The sequence below is a fragment of the Helicoverpa armigera genome, chromosome 6, assembly GCF_030705265.1.
Source record: "Helicoverpa armigera isolate CAAS_96S chromosome 6, ASM3070526v1, whole genome shotgun sequence".
NCBI lineage: Eukaryota > Metazoa > Arthropoda > Insecta > Lepidoptera > Noctuidae > Helicoverpa > Helicoverpa armigera.
Window position 1 is genome coordinate 1,330,743 of NC_087125.1, and position 19,437 is coordinate 1,350,179.

Genomic DNA, 19,437 nt, shown 5'->3' on the forward strand with positions numbered 1-19,437 from the left:
ATGATACACATTGATCACAAGAAACGTTAGCCTTGTAACATAAATTATGCAGATACTATATTATAAGCATAGCTAATAGAAGATAGATCAATGAAGGCGCGCAGGATGTCTGATCGGATAATAGACAGCTACGTAAGGCTGCCTTTTAAGTTCTGTCGTTTGCTAACTTCCCGCGATTATTAAAAAAAATTATATATGCCATTTGAATCTTTTTGATTTTAGAATTCGAAAACAAAAGAATGTTTTTAAATAGGTCGAATAGTTTTATTGTATCATCCATTCAAAGGTGACAGGTCGGTTGCAAAAATGGAAATGTGTAAGGAAAATTTGAGTGCGATAATTTTCTACAACTTTAAAAGGGGATTGTCGAGACTTCAGTGCTTTAAAGAGACTAGTTCTGTATTTAGTGATGTAGCACCATTCCTTAGGGCCGCAGAACGCTGATATTTAGAATTTCAACCTGGGCACTCTAGTTTCAGTGACAAGCCACGTGAAGGTCGTCCAAAAACCGCCATGATGCAAGTTTATATCGAGGCTGTGCTTCAGCTAATCCTCGCAGACGGACATGTAGCATATAGTGAAATAGAGGCATCCGTGGGCATTTCAGGGACCACATTCAAAAATATCCTACACGAAGAACTTGGCGTAAGATAGATGATCTCTCCTTGGATACCACATTTTCTTAGCGACGACCAAGAAACAGCCCGAGTAAGTTGTGGACGTAAAACTCTACAGCGATTCGACCGAGGAGAGTCAAAGCAGGTCTATGATATAGTTAATGGTAACGAGTCCTGGATATATGCTTACGATCCGGATTCTAAGCAGCAGTCAGCTGTCTAGGTCTTCCAAAACGAGCCAAAACCGACCAAAGTCGTACGCTCGCAAAGCACTTAAAAAAAATGGTTGCCTCGTTTTTGGCAAAGGGTGATCATGTCGCCACTATTGTACTAAAATATCGCGAGACGGTTACCGCTGACTCGTATACCACTTTTTGTTTGCCAAAAGTCATCACCGAATTTAGAAAAAAATATCCAAGACGTCGAATGATACTGCACCATGACAAAACAAGTTCGCGCACCGCCCGCCAAACACCGATGTTTTTGAGTTCCCAAAATGTTTAAATATTGGATCATCCACCTTACAGCTCTAACTTAAGCACTAATGATTTTATTACATTAACCAAAATTAAGAAAATTCTTCGTGGACTACCTTTCAGCACACCTGAAGAAGCTGTTGACGTATACAAATCGGCCGTTTTGACTACCCCCACTTTGGAATAGAATAAATATTTAAAAACTGGTTTGAATGCATGCAAAAGTGCATTAAATATCGCTAAGTATTCTTAAAAAAATAATAAACGGTAATAACCTATTGGATTATCTATACTTATTTCAAACGACACAACTTAAAAGGCAGCCCTCGTAGAGCCCAATGAAGGCTTGTAATCTTATACCTGGAGCATTGGAAGTGGATTATCGTGAAATATGCTTTGAAGCGCGAGGAGCTACTGCATCGACCGTGTTATTTATTAACTCAACTGCAACGGCTGGTGCATATGCATTATAATTGCTGTTAATGTAAGCATTCAGGTTAGTGAACGCAAACCAGATTGGTTAAAAATATTATTTGAGTTAGGACGATAATGACAGGTAGTTACTTCTATCACCTTGAACGTAGTAATTATCGTCTTACATTTCATTATAGTAGTTTTATGCCTTTTGGACTTTGTAGTCATTTTTCTGTGTTATGCCCTAAAGATTACAAATGAACAAACACGATACGATCCATCCGTGTTCCTCTTCCATGTGATAAATAACAACATAAACGACATGATGTGTCCGTAACGAACAGTTAGACAGCTAGTGATAACAATCGAAGGACAAGCTCTCCGCGCCGGATAGTCGGATGTGAGAAGACCAGATAAATGATAACAATGTAGGAGACAGCTATGATGCTTTATTTATCATAGTCTGAACTATGAGCCAAGACAAGGGTGATAAAAAGGTGTTGAAGAAACATTATTGCCACCTAAAACTGATCAGAATACTCAATGAATTGAAAAAACAATTAAGTCAATACGTAGGTCAATATTTAAATTAAATAACGTAAGTTTGTATCCAAAAACATTTTTGTAATAAAACGATGACTCAGAACCCGAAACATGTTTAAAGTTAAAATAATCGTTAACACTGCTTACCTAATGCATGTGTTTAATCATCACATGACACTATTAACTTAAAGTCTGTATCAGGTAGCTTGGGTGCAAAGAACGAGGTGGGTACTGCCTTTATCTGAAGAAAGACAAGTGGGTCGCAGTCTCGCAGATAAAGGCGGCTCGCCTGATGTGAGGGCGCGTCGCCCTTTGGACGAAACGTGGTAGGGCACGCCGACAAAAACATCTTGTCCGATGAGATAATGACCTCCAAGTAGCATTATCATAAAAACCGGATATTAGGTACAAAGAGTCACATTGTATTTATAAGTTTATACTCTTTGTAAAGAACTTATCTCCAATTCTGATAAGTAATGAACTAAGAATATTTTTCCTAGAAGCTAGAAAGATGAGAAAAATATGACGAGAAGAGGAACAGGCACGTAGCCAATTCTGTAACAATGCAGTTTTTTTCCAATTACGGTGCGGAACACTAAAAATAACTGCCTGTCTTTGGCTATCTGTTTATAGTTCAGTCTACTGTAGCTGAAGAGAGGAAGAGTTAATGATAATTGAGTTATTTGCTAAAAGGAACGTCGGATATTTATTTTTATCAAACGATTGAGGAGTCTTGTTTAAGCGAAGTCCATGGCCATGGCAATGGTGGTGTAAGATACAATTTTCGTTGGTTTTCGCAGCACTATACTAATGATTACAATAATCTCACCCCGTCAAAACAGTTCGGCCTCCTAAACGTTTTTCTACAGGTTTTGTTGGTTTGTCAAGCGCAACGGTCAAGCTGGTTGCGTGCAATACAACCGACATGAATTACGTACTTACTGCACAACAAAATTGAACGCCACTTTCTTTTGCAGACAACCGAGAGAGAAAAGTGCGGCCCGCCCGACTCTTATTATAAAACTATTTAATCAAATAAAACAACAAAGGGGAATAAATAGTTTAAAAGTTTACTATGAAATATAAACAACGGTAGCAATACATATTTTATTGAGGCTGCTCCGACGGGAGTAAGATTTAAAAGCTTTTGTGTACTGAAGCTTTTACCAAGTTTGTTGACCCTTAACATTCCGCCATATTTGATGTCCATGGAATGAGTACTATCCATTAGCGACAGTCGTCAGGTTTGCGACAGTTTCAAGGAATAATTTCTTGAGAAACAATGTCATAAATACTAGAACTGATGGCGTAACATCAAATAATTATTAAGACCATTCAAAATATTTTTTGATCAAAATAATGGGCAGTATCTTTTATATGTTTTGGAACTGTAACGACTGAGGAAATAAGCCAAGGTCAATTAAAAATCATCGAAAATATTATAACAGCCAATTAACGGAGTCGGAAACTCATCGACGATACTTAATTTGCGAAACAAAGTCATATCTTTTTTTATACATTGAACTGTACCAAGTTAAGGACATAAGCAATCTATTGCAGGATGGACCAAATGTAACTAAGCATCGTAATAGGACTAGGGCCAACCTTTCTAAATTATGTACATTCGTTTACTTAATAACTCAGACAGATTAATGTCTTTGGCTTATCCAGTAGCGACCTACTATTTCGCTGAGCACTTATTAGACACTCCGAAATAAATGCTTCAGCTTACAAAGCTGAACTAAGCCAACAATATTTTTTTTGCAAAAGCTGGTCAAAAATATATCATTGATTTTAATTAACATTTTAAACCACGATAAGGTCTACTATTAATTTCAAGCAATAATAGCAAGTAATATTAATTTTTTGCATATTTTTTAAATCCCAGCAATGCATATTTTTCCCGACAAAGAAATCAGTTGCAGTCGGTAGCAGCGGGCGTCACACGTGCGCACACGACGCGTGATGAGCGCAATTTGGGGGACCTGAGCGGGAAGTGCAAAGTCCACGGCCTTGCGTGACCCTGCCGTGCGAACAACTTCAGATTATGTGGGCTGTGGTAACAACTTTATCTCAAGCGGTTCACGCGTTCGATACTAATGTTTTGTTACAATTGATGCTAAATGTTCGATTGTACAATAAATTAAATTGCATATGTGATAATGATGTCCTCATAGCTGATTATCAGCAACAGCAGCTATTCTCATATAAGGATTAGTCAACTGCGCAGGACATATAGTCACAAAAACAGTTATAGTGCACAAGCATTTGCGCACTTCTGTATATGTCTAGGTATTCAGATATCCTCACAAGCTTATTCGCATTCCAGGCAACTACATCCCCCACCCGTTCAATAAGCAGCCTATCTATGTTATTGAGATGCATTAGCTGTATTACTATAAAGTTTCATAAAAATTTATATTAATACAAATACCCACATATCCTCATACTCATCCAAAGTTACATTTTTATATTATTGTGATGAAATAAAGCATGATGAAAATTTAAGTTCAGTTGTTATTTTAGCAAGATCAGAATCTTCATGTGCGGAAAACCCAGAATATAAATATGCAGGATTGCCGCACCTAGACATATGAATGACTCCACTAGAATAAGCTGGTGATTTATATCAAAACCCTAAACCTGTACAGTGGAACTTTCACAACATACAATAATGTTATAGAAATTGATTTTTTTTAAAAAACCTACTGAAGAAAGTTACTGAATAAAAAACAATTGTATGCTCACCATGTATGCTGGCTGATAAATAATTTCACAAATGAGAGAAAATTAAATTTCAGCTGCAAAAAGGCAACTTACAAAACATATAAATTACATGTAACATATTACAGTAAACCACTAGAATGATTGAACAATGTATCATCTCATATTAATCATTTAATATTGTCAGTTCATCTCGCAGCTCTATAAACCTTGATGCACCATTCTTAAAATATTTAATAATATGCACTACATAAAAATGTTAACATAGCAGTGGTCAACATTTTATGAGGAAACTCAACATTTATTGAGAATTTATTAAATTAAGCTTTGAAAAAAGGAGATTGATTTTTATTTATTTAAAATCATAGCCATGGTTTATCAGAAAATTGAAAGAGATATGCAGAAGTTATCGCAGTCGGTATCAGTTATCGTCAATAAAATTTTGTTATGATAAAAATTATAAACAAATAAGATACGCCGCACATAACAAACCAGTCAAGCTGTGTTGTTCTATTTGTTAAAATCGCAAATGAAAACAATAATGATTCAACCTTTTAAGCAAAAAATTAGGTGGCCAGACATAATTAGCTAATTTTAATGAATATTCCGCACGTGGAACCGCTCCCGATAAATATTAATTAAGTGAGTAATGAAATGAAGAAATCCCGATAGTCAAACATCGTCTGAGGGTATTTATAACAAGAATAAGGGTCGAAATTTCAGGATAATGACACTAAATCAGCTTAACGTTGTCATAAAAACAATTTTAAGGAAATATTTTAATGTGCAGTCAAGTATAACAAGAAAATTCAAATAAGAAATCTCGCATAGAATTTTCTTTTAGGTTATATTTTTTGCGATCGGTATATTATTTTCATACAGGACTAATTACAAAATATTGAAGTGAAATACTCACCTAGTGTCCTTCCAGGGCCACTGCGTATATTACACTTGTAAATTATCACCAAATTTTCAAATTAATTCGAGGTAAACACTAGCGGGATTCGTAACGTCCAGCAAATCCGAACCAGTTAGTGTTGTACTCTACAAAACAATTTGACACTCAATCGATTAAATCGATATGAAGTTGGATTAAAATGCGTTTAAAACTCAACTACAGCCGGTTGAAGCGTACTAGGAGTTAGCATAGTCTTGTAATCTCTTATAAACACATTTTATTACATTGAAGTTTATAGCGGGTCCTTAATTTACAAAAGAGATTTAAAAATTCTCAAAATTTTCAAATCGAGTTGCTAATCGATTAGACCTGGCAGCCCTAAACGTGTTGAATGTGTCGTATTTTTGTTTGGGGTGGGGGTTCTCGCCTTGTGACCAATCAGAGAGCTAGAAAGGGCATGAAGAAGGTGGCGTGATCGCTACGTCACCATACATACCCGCCATAGACGGGCTATAGCACAAAGTAATCGATAATACCTGACAATGAATGAAACACACAATATAGAAAAGATTACACCCTAGTTACTTAACAGATGGGGTTGCTTTTGGGAACCTTTGCATCTTTCGTATTTATTTTATAATCCTACTTTCATGTTGTGCCTCGGCGTTGCATTATTCGTTAGTTAGTGACATCTATAATAGTTTATAAGAACTACTGAATATGAAAGTATGTAAATAAAAATGATTGCAATCTTATAAAACTTTATTTGCTAAACAACATATACCATTTCCCCTCTTTTTCAGGCTTATAATTTGATGATAATCTCTAAATACTTTATGAAAACCTCCAGTTCATGACACACAGATGGCGTTATTTCCAAACTCAGATTGAGTTTCCAAAATAGATTCCTCTCAATTTGTTTAGTATTCAAAATTATTTTAAAAGAATTAACTTGTCTGAATTATGCTAACTTTTTAAAATTATGCTCATCAGAAACTGAAAAGCAGTGCGCATCAATTTCTATCTGAATTATCTTATTATATGAATTATATTTGCATCAAATCTGAACACAACTCTAAAAAAGTATTTATTCGACGCCCTTTAGAATAAAATATTTTTTATTTACGTTAGCAACTATGTATTTCTGTCACATTTAATACAACGATATGATTCCGTTAATTTAGAATTTTTGTTTACCTATCTTTAATTATGTAGTTTCTATTTAATTAAATCGTTTATTTATTGTTAAATTAATTTTGTGCAGTTAAAAATGTTTAAGCATTATAAAGATTTGTCTGACGTGGTGTCCCTTTTGGTGTACTGTCCCTCTGAGCGATGTTACTTGTTTACTAAAGAGTCGAGTGGTGAAACATGGTTACCTTCGAGTAAATGCGAAAAAAACTGCTGGAAAATGACCGCTCATAAAATTAATTTTGATGTAAGTAATACCCACCTACTAATGCTGCATTAGTAATCCAGTAGATAAGCAAGTACATACGTGTGGGTAGGTATATAGGGGAGTACCTACCTTTATATGGGGAGTAATAGGCATCTAAGCAAGTGCATTAGTACCTATACCTAAAAAATAGGAATGAGTGTGACGTCGTAAGTAAATTATGATTGTGGGCATGCATGCCCACAGTGCCCATTACAGTACCTAACTATTTAGTAATCTGTGCCATTACGGCTGATCCTTCACTACGCTCAGCTTAGTATACTTACTAAAGGTAATCTATAGAACGCGCCAAAGTCTAAGGCGACTCAGTCGGAACATTGCGGGCGTCGCTGCATTTACTTGATTTCCATGTTCCTGCTATCATTTGTATAGATGCAAGGGTACCACTATCCCAAATTCTTCAAATGATTCTGCATCTGCAGCTGTTTGGCGTTGACGCCGGCACGACCTGCCATCCGCTCCGAGTGTACAAGATCTGGCTACCGAACCACGTGCTGCACTGTGTGTACCATGCCGTATACAAGGTGGCCGTCAAATCGGACGTCAAGAAGAGGTTGAAGTACAAAGCTGTAAGTATCCTGTGGTGCTGTTGAGTAAGTCTAAAATTTGTCTTGAATGCCTTTACCTAAAAGGTCCAACCTGCTTGATCTCAGGAAGCCTGGATTACGTTTTCAGTAACAGTACGTTTCTAACACCAACCATGCAGGGCATGCGGAACCGACTACAGTGGCTGAATGCGACGGAGCTGGAGCGGCAGCGAGCTCACTCCAATCTCCGCAGTCCCGAAATAGTATTGTTCGCGCTCATGGCCACAGGCGAGCTCAAAGATCCTGATAAGGATCCGGTACCCACTACCCTTACAATATTTCAATAATTATATTTGGTACTCGTACCTAGGTACCTATACTAGGTATTTGTATGATCGAATAACTTCGAGTTGTGCTTGAGTCTCCGATCTCGAATCAATCTTTAAAATACGACCCGTCAATTGATGCTAAAGCTATATGTCTAGGTAGACTTGAATCGTGCTTCGAAAGGTCCATCGTAGTTCTATGTAAGTCTTTGAAAATAAGCTTCCTTTTGGCATACTACCTCTAATATTAAACTTATGTAAATCAAGTTTTTAGTAGCCAAAAAGATTTTCATTAGCCCTTCCACGATCCAAAGTAATCGATATTGAAATGCCTTTCTGGAAGGAGATTGAGTCCGGTGCGTTGATCGAGATTTGCGAAGAGAATGTGGTTATCACGACCGACGCGGCTGGAGGAGCCGTCGCCATGATGACACCCAACATGCAACTGTTGCAAGCTGCCGGTTACAATCGAGACGGTTAACATCCTTTTCCCTTCTTCCTTCATAATCTTTTACCTGTATCAATGACGAATACTTATACTTACTGAAATTGATGCAGATCAAATCAGAATGTATCGCGAGTTCGTGCTGATGGTGTTTCCCGCGGTTTACATGAGCGTCAGTATCTTCTCTCAGTTTATGGTTGACCTCGGCTGGCAGAGGGCACAATGCCAAAACCTCTTCAGGTAGTATTTTACAAGTGTATATTGTTCAGGTACTACTGATCATATGCAACTCCTTATTGACTATGACTGATCATCAATCTCTACGAGTTTAGAAATGTAGGTAGATTAATCTACTCAGCGGCAAAAAAACTGTTGGTAGTAATTAATAGGTAGTCTTCGACCAATAGACGCACTGCAACTTCTCAAATAGATTTTTTGCGTAGAGCGGCAGACATAACAGGTCGAGGAGGTTTATCCTTTCTGGAGTTGATGCTTTGGTCGGCTGCGCTGGAACCTGCCACTCAGCACAGCGGCGTGTCAGCTGAAATACGATGCAGATATATCTTTAGGTAATCACAACAGGTCCTACTTTTGATCTGCTGCCGGACGACCAATTTTTTACATAGAGTTCCCTTAACTTGCTTGGTCCAGGTACTTCGATAACAATCGGGATATGAAGTTGGAATATGTGGAGTTCAAGGAGCTAGTGGCAGCGGCCCGTGCTGCACGACAACTGCCCATTGACGCTCTCAGTGTCGCTAAAGACGCTGACGTTTGCCTAAGGTCTGTACAAACTAAGTACCTTCATGCAATTCAACTAAACACCACTGCTTCAGAAGAAGGTGTTATAACGTAAAATTTGTAACACCGTCAGGCAATTAGGTATGCAGCCAAACTCACAGCTGCCCCTAGCAGAATTCCTCCGAGGAGTTGGCGAGCTGCGGTTGAGAGGCACCAGTTCCCTACTGCGGTCGCCAAGAAGTATCTCGGCTTACGTCGTGGATCTGCAGTTAGAGTCCTTCTAATATTACAATGCGCATATTTTTTTTACAATACATAATAATATTATGACAAATAAGTATTTCACGATTTTCAGAGAACGGGACAAACACACTCCAGCTACAACGTCAGCTGCAGCAAAAATTTCTGCCGGAACTGGTAGGATGACTCACTTAATTGCCTCTCTCTAACGTTGTTAGAGTACGCTCAAGTAGCAAGTCCATTAGTAGTTGAAAACGAGTAGATTGTCAATTTATGAAAAAATGGGAAAGCAATGGAAATTCTTGAAACCAATTAGATGTTATATATTAGTTGCAAGTCGTAGGATCCTTTGAATAGGTATCCCTTGAAATCTCTGGGTATTGTTTGGTACGTGGTGTGAGTGTCATATGTCCGGGCAGGGTCGTCGACGGTGTGTCCGCGCTCGGGGTCGGAGGCGCGGGCGTCGGGCGGCGCGGGCGCGGGCGCGGGGGTGCGGCGCCCGCGCGACTACAGCGTCGCCGTCTACAGCGTGCGCATGCGCCGCCGCCCGCCCAACGAGCTGCTTGAGCTCAGCAACTTCGATGGCATGTTCTTTTCATTATACACAATCATACATGACACATTTGTACCGGCCCCTTTGATTTAAATACAATTATTGAATCTACTTAACAAAAAATATGTCTTCTTGAAATATGTCATCATCATTCTCACCCTGATAAAGTAATCACTCCTGAAAATATCACAGCCGTTTAACAATCCAAATGTAGGCGCCTTTTGTTCAAAATACACAGAGGACGCAGTCAGCCCGTCGACCGCGAATCTCTTGATGAACGCCGTGCAGTCGTTCGATCTGCTCGGACCGAGTTGTATGCCCGTAGAGGCGCTGGCTGCCGTGCACTACTTCGCCAGTACCATTGAGAGACCGCACGTTAGTACTATCACTATCATTCCAAGAGATCGCCTTTCTGAATAGGCGCATGCGATAGGCTGTATTGACTGACGTAAGTACATTGTGTTTCTCAACATAGAAAAAGAGCGCATACGCTGATCAAGAAGAAGAATCAATGAGGAATGATCACTTCATTCCCACTTCTTTTGGCAAACCTTATGTAAGTATCGCGCATAGCTTTATTTTCTGTTTAATCGACATAATGAGGCATTTATGGCCCCACTTAGTTTAAACCTTTATACCTACGTAATGTTTTTCTAAATAAGGGTTTAGCATCTAGGAAACTAGTCTTCTGTGGACCATCATAATGGGTGCGTACAACACGGAGTGGTGTTGCAGCAACGCCGGCCATCGGGCGGCAGTTCCCTGAACATGGTGAAGCAAGCATGGGCGTGGAATTCTCCCGCCGAGGAGGTGGCCCTGGGTTCGCTGCTGCTGCGGCTGGCAGAGGCCGTCAAGCCCATCTGCGCTAGTGAGCCGCGGCTGCTGCGTCTCACCTCACCTGTATACGCCGTGGGTGAGTGCTTTATTCTTGCTGTGGCTATGAAACAGTGCTGTCTCCAGAGAAAGATGACACAATAAGCAGATACGTACATTCGGTATACTTTTTCTTTCACTTCGGTGGATGTACCTAGCTAGCTAGCGTTTAGGGACTGGTGTTTCTTGGCATTGAGAACTTCCTGACTTGGAACTGGTTCCCATATACTCTCTCTCTCTTTCCAGCTATGTTTCCCACATGGTGGTGGGGTCAGCTTTCCTAATTTGTCTTCTCCACTCCGCTCTATCTACGACATCGTTCTCGGACTCCTGGCACTCATGTCTGGTTAATGTCTGGTTCTGGTCCCATATACAAATGTCCTTATTTCGTGTGGTGGTGCAGGCGACCTGCACGGCAACCTGGGCGCGCTGCTGACGATGGAGAGCGCGCTGTGGCCGGCGGGGTCGGCGCTGTCGGCGGCGCGGCTGCTGTTCCTGGGCGACTACGTGGACCGCGGCGCGCACGGCACGGAGCTCATGGCCTACCTGCTGGCCGCCAAGCTGCAGCGCCCCGACGCCGTGCTCATGGTGCGCGGCAACCACGAGACCAGGGACATACAGAAGATGTTCACTTTCTATAAGTATGATCTGTTATCCTTTTACAGAAACTGGAGACTCGCCGTCAGTTGCAGAAAGGCCCATTAAAGTCAAAGCTTCTTTAAATCTATTCCTGAGTCTTTGCTAACAAGATAAAAAATTAGTTAATACATTTCATGAAACTTTAATTTGAATGGGTCTTTCTGCAACTTACGGTCTGGTAAATCGATCAAATGACTCCATAAATGACTTCTTCTGTTTACTTTACAGCGAATGCCTGATAAAATACGGAGATCTCGAAGGCAATAAAATATGGAATGCAATAAACAATGTGTTCGACGTGCTCCCCTTGGCTGCCGTTATTGATGACAAAGTATGTTTTAGCGTTTTGGCAAATGGATTTTATTGGAAGTTTAGAAGAAAAGAATTGAGTTTACCTATTGGTGTAACCGCAGGTGTTCTGCTGTCACGGCGGCATCCCGCCTCCGTGGGTGTGTCCGCTGATATCTGCCATAGACAAGGTGCCGGTGCCTCTGACGCGGCCCGCCGAGCAGAGCTCCATAGCCTGGGAACTGCTGTGGAATGATCCCATCAAGTTAGCATAATACTTTCAACTGCTTTTTTGGCATATCACTTCTAAATTGACTAGGCTGTCTTCTTACATAAATCAAAGGGAAAAAGATTCACGGCGTAGGTAGGTACCATGTTACATGCAGTAAAAACACGTCTGAATGTCTCCAGGTCTAGTAGGAATTTCCGTCTCATTTAACTACCAGACAAAACGACATTTATAGAACCTAATCCTCGTTATCTGAAGGCCGAACAAAATGACGACGACCCTACAACTAGAACTGGCCTCCAACGAGGGCTTCGCTGCGAACACGAAGCGCGGCACGGGCCACGTGTTCGACCAGACAGCGCTCGACCGCTTCCTGCTCGCCAACCAGCTGTCACACGTGGTGCGGGCGCATGAACTGCACCAGAATGGATTCATGGTGATTGTTCGATTTCATCATCTTCCTGTATTGCTAGTTCGTAGTCACATCACTACTTAGTATAAAACAAACCCGTGCGAAGCTGGGGCGGGTCGCTAGTTTGCTATAAAATTAGAATGTTGCCACATTGCTAAGCTCGTCACAACTAGGGCTGCCATCTCGAATTTCGCCAAACCCGGACAAACATTAAAGAAACCCGGACATTTGGCGTAAATCGCATTTTTTCCCCGAACGAGTACGATTTTTTTTTAACAATATAATACCTAATTTGTAATCCATTTACTATTAACATATACTTAAATTCAATGAGGTGCTTCTTTACATGAAATGTGTCCGGGTTTTCCCCGGACACTTCTTGAAACCCCGCCCGGACGGCCCCCGGACGGCTTCCAAACGAGGACAAATCCGGGGAAACCCGGACGGATGCCAGCCCTAGTCACAACCAACTTTTGCATGAAAGTTCATCATACTTTGCCTTTCTATTGCTGTTGAAACTCAGTGCCAACTCCGCGGGCGGCTGATATCGGTGTTCTCGTCGTACCACTACTGCGGCGGCACCAACGACTCGGGCGTGGCGCTGCTGGAGGGAGGCAAGCTGCGCCTCATGCGCGTCAACACCGACTGATGTCACCACCCGCCCCTGGGTCCCATCGACCTCATCAACTCAATACGTGAAGAATTTTGCCACTCAAAATTCATAAATACAGAATCCGTTTTATACGTGGTATGTATTTTTTTTGTTGTACATGAATGAAAACACAAAATGATTTCAAATTATTTTATTTATTCCATCACTTAGAAAACTTCGGATTACCTTTGCAGGCGAAACAAAATATCTAAATTATAATTATAATATGAATTAAGTTATTTATCTTAACTATTCTTTTTATAATACAGAGAGATACTTAACGCTAGGACTAAAAACTTGCTTCCATGACAAAAAGACAAACAATTTTGTTATTTTAATTAATCAACCATAGCGGATTTAAGCAAACGTAAAAAAAACACGAAATTAAGTTGCATTTATCAACTACAAAGAAAAAGCTTATAGGAATGAAAAATGTACAACGCTGTCGAATTCTCTTAGCGACACACGACGTCACACTGGGCGAGAGAAATGCTTTCCAATAACGCTCAACACAACCCGGCAAGGTGAATACTTCTTATAAATTATTATCAAATCACTCATAGTCATCACACTCAACATTATATTTATTTTAACATTAATTACTATCTACATAATCTCTCATACATCCTCACGCATGCGTCGTATACTAAACATGGAAATCTTACGTTCATACGATTATCACAACATTATTTAATAGATAGACTTTGTTCCGGTTGCTTTTGCCTCTTTGTCATGGAATTAAATTAACATGAAGAGTGAACTGATGAATACATCGCAATCTACGATTGCTTTGTGAGTACTTTTGTATGTTCAATAGGTATTATTGGAGTGGACAAGCTTCTGTCAGATCATAAGCATTATTTTGTTGATAAATGAAGAGCCCTATAAATATGAAATTGAGTAATGATGTTTGTGCACCTGAATATGTAATTTTAACTTGTTTTTTTGCTCATTTCGTCACACTCAAACAATACCTTATGATAATGGAATTGAATTTATAAATTATAGTAACAAAAAATACATTAATTTTGCCATCAGTGTTTAGACAAAACCGAAGTCATAGTTCTAAGTTATCCATATAACATCTGACCTTATAGTAACTGGGAATGAAAGGAAAAATTATGTACATTAAGCATTAATTTGTTATTGAGTTTACGCGAAACTTACTAGGCATCAAAGAGTATTAAATTATAATGGGCTGAGGCGCGATAAAGTGATGATACATGTATTACATGTTTAAAATGCTTTTTATTTCACACTTTCAATTTATATAACAATACACTGCAATGAAAATGATGGAGAAAGTAGTATTTAAAATAATTTCGAAAGTAACGCGTAAACACGATGTCGAGACCATTCTACAGATGAAATGATATTCTACACATAAACTCAGATATCTAATATAACCAGTTTCTCACATACCTATAATATAAACAATCATTTCAGACTTGAAAACTGACAATATGTCCATTTGTATTAAAATCCATAAGTTAGTGATATATTTATTTTGTGTTCTAACATACGATGTTGTTTAAAGACTTTTTTATTTAGTAGTTATTTGTTTAATTTGAGGGACAATTTTGATTAGTAAAATTACGATTCATAAGAAAACATGAAACATTTCAGCAACTCTAGAATGAGATTAGTGATGTGACGTGGTCAACTAATTAATCTGTTATGTGACATAACAGCTCGCGAATATTTTATTAAACACATAAGTTATGTTCAAATTTTATTTACAGTACTTCTACATGTAATATTTATGCGGACAATCAAACTGACTCTATATACAATACATATAATAAAATTTTTAGGATAGCATGCCGCGACCGTAATAGTAATATAGTTGGTATTACATGATTGAAAGATATCATAGGATGGTAAGCCATTCGTCAAATTAACAGATTTGAACATTTCAATAGAGATGAAAATTACACTTAGGTACATATTTCTGGGATTTTCAACAATATTTTAACTACTTATTATGAAAGGTACAACTATTATTAGTATACGGTACAACGACAACAACAAGAATTAAGGAATGGAATACCATCCGCTGACTGAGTGAGAGCCAACTTCCTAACTTACATTGTATAGATTTCTTTTAAGGTGTTGTTATATTCCCCGTTCGGTTAATCTGGCGTTGCGGGCATGTTGGGTACAGAAAGTAAATAGATCACTAACGGCTGGTGTCGGCTAGAGCAGCAGGCGGCCCGTGAGTATCTCGAGCGCGGCCTTGCGGCGCAGGTACGGCATGTGCGCCTGCGAGAACGAGTAGGCCGCGCCGCGCGACGAGAACTCCGCGAACGTGCACGCGAACATGCCGCAGTCGCTGCCGTTCATCTGCTGCGGGATGTCCTGCACACAACATACAATCAATTATTATTTATTTCTTATCATCAAAATACATGAAATTGGTAGTTCATTAAACACACATTCAATAAAGATCAAGCTAGTTTAACCGCAAGAAATCAGGCTTATATTATTAGGCTGATAAATCAGAATTTTTTGACCGTCTAAAACAAAAGACAGCCCCCAACACACCCGCCCTTAACCACTTTCTATGTGTTTTTGCTGAGAAGAAGGGGCGTAACAAACACTTCAGCAACACATGTCTGTCTATTAGGTAAGCTTGGAACACTCACTCTAAGACACTCAGTCTTCCAGCCGCTATCGTCGAAGGGCGTCCCCTTCTTGTCTTGGTGCTCGTCGCGCAGGTACTGCAGCAGCGCGTCGAGGCAGGGCTGGTTGCGGCCGCCCATGCTGTCGAGGTAGTGCACGCGGCGGCTGCGCATGTGCACCAGCGCCACGCACCAGTGCACGCCCAGGTGCACCGGCACCACCAGCAGGTCGTGCGCGAAGATGTCCACCTGGAATACGTACAAAACATTCTCACTTTTACTATTTGTAGCCACCTATCATGGCGCCATCGCCAGTGCCATGCGCAGAAACCAATAGGCATGATGACAGGGTTCAAAAATAACGATTCTAATTAGTCCGCATTTTAGACCGGCTAAAAATATTAGACACATAATTTTTATTTTAACAAAACATTAAATATTTATTAAGATCAGCTGGTGGTGGCGAGGATGATTATCGACACTCGCAGACTGCTCGGAATTTAGTTGCCGAAAGCAGTAATTACTGGTAACATGAAAAGAATGAAGAGAATAATAATAGCATTTATTCCACTACATTGGGGTCGCCTTCCACGCTCAGATTTTAATCTAACTTGATTTTTAAATTAATATACTTACTATCAACTGACAATTCCATTTTGTTTTTGTGTTATTTATAAACATTAAATGCAAAATATGTTCGCAAATGGCTTTCAAGTGTCACGCGAGCGACGTGAGCGTACCTAGATGCAAGATTCACTGACAAAAGTTTTCAATGGTACCTTTCTCGTCCACCTCCGGAGTCCAGCCTGTCCACTTTGCATGAGTTTAGGGTAGAAGAAGGTGTTGGTAGCGTACACTTTAGGCAAGTCCTTCCGCTCCTCACTCCTCTGCATCAGCAGGTTCATGTAGAAGTTGATCACTTCGTCGTTCAGCCAGTTTAGTCCTGACAGAGTTTGCAGGTCCCGCCTGGAATAAATAATTGTCATTGATTTCTTTCTATGTGTAACAAGAAATGTTAAAAAAAATTTTACCAGGTAAATTAAAAATGAATGATGCATGTGGTTTAGTTTTACTGCAAAAGTGAATATGTATTAACAAACCTGTGTATCCTCAAATTGAATTTCTCAACTAGGAGCTGTCCAGGAGGGCCCGGTCCCAGAGCTCTGTTCACCAACTTCTCTTGTTCAGGGGTGAGGGCGGGCAGCTCTACCGTGGGCTGTGGCTCCTCATAGATGCTCTCAGGTATGCTCAGCTCATACTTCAGCTTATGCTCCAATTGAGCTATCTTCTGCTCATTGTTCACTTTAGATATAATATCTGACTCTCGCCGTGCATCTTTGAGCTTGGCTTGTGTTTCCTGTTTCTTCTTCTTATATTTTGAATCTAATCTTGACAGCCAATCCCCGGAAGTGATAGCCTTGTCCCTGTATGAGTCTTTGAGTGTGTTTATTGGATCAATCTTCTGTGAAGATGTAGTGGATGACTCTGATGGAACTATCTCTACTTCTGAATCTGATGAGTTTATGGATGCTACTGTAATAGGATCATACTCCTTTGATGCATCACTGTCTCTACTGGCAACCAATCCTTTTTCAACTAATTTAATTTCATTTAAAGCATTCTTCTGTGTCCTCTGTGTACGACGGAATGATGCAGCATCTTCTGCTAGATTGACTATATCTAGAGATCTATTCACTGACAATGGTTTTATAGAAGTTTGAACCCGCCGAATAAGTTCCTGATAGTTTCTCTTTTCATCTAAATTAAACACTTCTGAGAGTGTAGACCTAGCATTTCCATTTAAAAATCTATTTCTTGCAAATGAGGAGAGATTCGATGTAGTAGGTTTTGCAGTTTGCAACCACCGAGGAAGGGGGGTGGGAGCTTTTTTATATGATTTGGTGATTCCAGGAGGGGCTTTGAATTTGCTATATGTTCTGGGAGACAAATTCAGCATGCTTCGGTCATTAGGTTTTCGGCTTAACTTATAATATTTGGGTTCCTCTTCAGCTCTATCCGTGACATCCTGGCCGCTTTTGGCAAGAAAGTACTTGTAAGGTCTAGTAGGGGGTGGAGTGGTAACCCTCTTTACAAAGATTACATCATCTTCCTGATGATTGTGGTCATTTTCGTCATCATCATCCAAATCAATGTATACTGGAGTTGGCTTTTTTGATGTATTTTCTGGTTTAGATTCCAACCATGTTACCTAAAAAAGAAAATTTATGTATAATTTGCAACTATTGTTAGGTTTAGAGCTACGTTAGAAAACATGGGCCACCTACTTCTTGTTCATCATTTTCATCATCTAAGACTGCATGAATATCATGTATGACAGGTCTGACCGGTGTGTGCTTCCTAGGCTTCCTCAAGGGTGTAGCCGGTCCATTTTCTGTCAGCCCGACCAATTTGATTGGCACGGTTCTGACGCGGCTCTTGTTAAGAGACTCATTAGGTGTGGAAGTGCTTGCATGACCCTCAATTTGTATTGGCACATATCTCACATTTTTGCTTTGTCTCTCATCTTTGCTCCATTCATCTAAAACAATAATTAACAAAGACTTTTATTGGATGTGATCAAATACAAAATATTGTGATTAAATTGTTGTTCTTGAAGCTCAGTAAAGTGATAGTTGGATACTACACATGCAAGTAGATACTACAACTGGGTCTTTAGAAAGCAGAACATAATGTGAACCACAACAGAGAGGGGAAGCAACAAATAGGTTAGTTTACTACTATCCAGGCAATTTTAGCTATTTGGAGCTGAAGGAGGTACCATTTGCGGACATGATGTCTGGGAAGCTGGTCCTTTTCAGTTGTTTGAGTCTCTTGAGGGCCGGTGTTTCATCGTCGGACGATAAGTCATCGTCGGCCCTGGAAAACAATCAAAACGTGTACACCATGCCAATACATTGTTTTTTTCAGTCGCCAACGCGTTTACCCACTTCCAAAACTTGGACGCAACTTTAAGTGGTATCCTAAACATTTTGTATTGTTTCGTTAACGCAATAAGAATTATTTTACATCGACTTTGCCGCCATAACTAGTGTTGTAAACATGTAATGTCATACCTGTCTCGTTTGAAGCTTGTTCTTATCGGCGGAGTTTCGTCACACCAACCTAAAAGACTACGAACGTAAGCCACTACGGACTTCATCTTTAGTAAAATTATGTTTCCATCACCTATTTTGGTTGTTTTTTTTATCACAAAACGCTAAAAACGCTACTCAACCTCAATAAAGACAACTGTGCAACACCACAGACAATAGGTTACAGTTACTAGTGATGTGACATGCTGACATTTAACTACAGTGCAAAACACTCCGATAGTATATTGTCTACGGCTGTTTTAGTCGATCATTTTACTGAGGGAGACGCCTGCAGTTAGTCCAGGTTTTATGGGTACAACGATGATGATTTACTGCTTATTGATTTACTTTATGCCTTAAAATCAAACATTTTGAGATGTCAGACGACACATTATGGAGTGTAAAACTCTGTAATGTGGTTGTAGGAGGCGTAGTAATCGCATGTGCCTTATTAAAATCGTTTGGATATTACAAATACCCAGATGGCAAGAGTTCAACACCTTTGTCGGCCTTATTGCCACCTATGGCCAAGTGTAACACCAAAGGCGCCTCCTAAACGATAAATTGGTCAAAAATTAAATTACAATATTAGGAACTATGCAAAGTTGATTAATATAAAATTTTTGTAGTGGTGTAGAGTTAATATTAAAATTTTGATTGCGACTAATTTA

At 39.6% G+C, this 19,437-nt stretch overlaps 3 protein-coding genes across 4 annotated transcripts in view; 1 reads left to right on the top strand and 2 right to left on the bottom strand.

Annotated features, from left to right (window-relative positions):
- The window catches only part of Acsl (Acyl-CoA synthetase long-chain), a 49,823-nt gene extending 44,012 nt beyond the window's left edge, over positions 1-5,811 (bottom strand). Inside the window, exon 1 of the mRNA XM_064035036.1 lies at positions 5,691-5,811. The gene's annotated coding sequence lies outside the window, so the exon portion shown is untranslated. The remainder of the gene's footprint in view (positions 1-5,690) is intronic.
- Positions 5,812-6,815: 1,004 nt separating this feature from the next.
- LOC110382239 (uncharacterized) lies at positions 6,816-13,193 on the top strand. Its single transcript, XM_064035067.1, has 17 exons — positions 6,816-7,110; positions 7,551-7,697; positions 7,835-7,972; positions 8,325-8,457; positions 8,540-8,666; positions 8,870-8,995; positions 9,078-9,209; positions 9,301-9,435; positions 9,506-9,584; positions 9,827-10,032; positions 10,137-10,335; positions 10,696-10,873; positions 11,237-11,474; positions 11,701-11,803; positions 11,886-12,025; positions 12,248-12,425; positions 12,925-13,193. Exons 1-17 carry the CDS (start codon positions 6,943-6,945, stop codon positions 13,048-13,050), a joined length of 2,553 nt encoding a protein of 850 aa, XP_063891137.1. The 5' UTR covers positions 6,816-6,942; the 3' UTR covers positions 13,051-13,193.
- Positions 13,190-18,969, bottom strand: LOC110381153 (sentrin-specific protease 1). Of its 2 annotated transcripts, none has more exons than XM_021341377.3 (7): positions 18,749-18,969; positions 18,454-18,551; positions 17,960-18,213; positions 16,775-17,883; positions 16,454-16,640; positions 15,699-15,923; positions 13,190-15,411 (listed from the first exon to the last, which is right to left on the bottom strand). In XM_021341377.3, the coding sequence occupies exons 1-7, from the start codon at positions 18,832-18,834 to the stop codon at positions 15,250-15,252; spliced, it is 2,121 nt and encodes a 706-aa protein (XP_021197052.3). In that variant the 5' UTR covers positions 18,835-18,969; the 3' UTR covers positions 13,190-15,249. The 2 variants fall into 2 exon arrangements, with proteins under 2 accessions (XP_021197052.3, XP_021197061.3); XM_021341386.3 differs by lacking the exon at positions 18,749-18,969 and adding an exon at positions 18,623-18,746.
- Between the last annotated feature and the right edge of the window lie 468 nt (positions 18,970-19,437).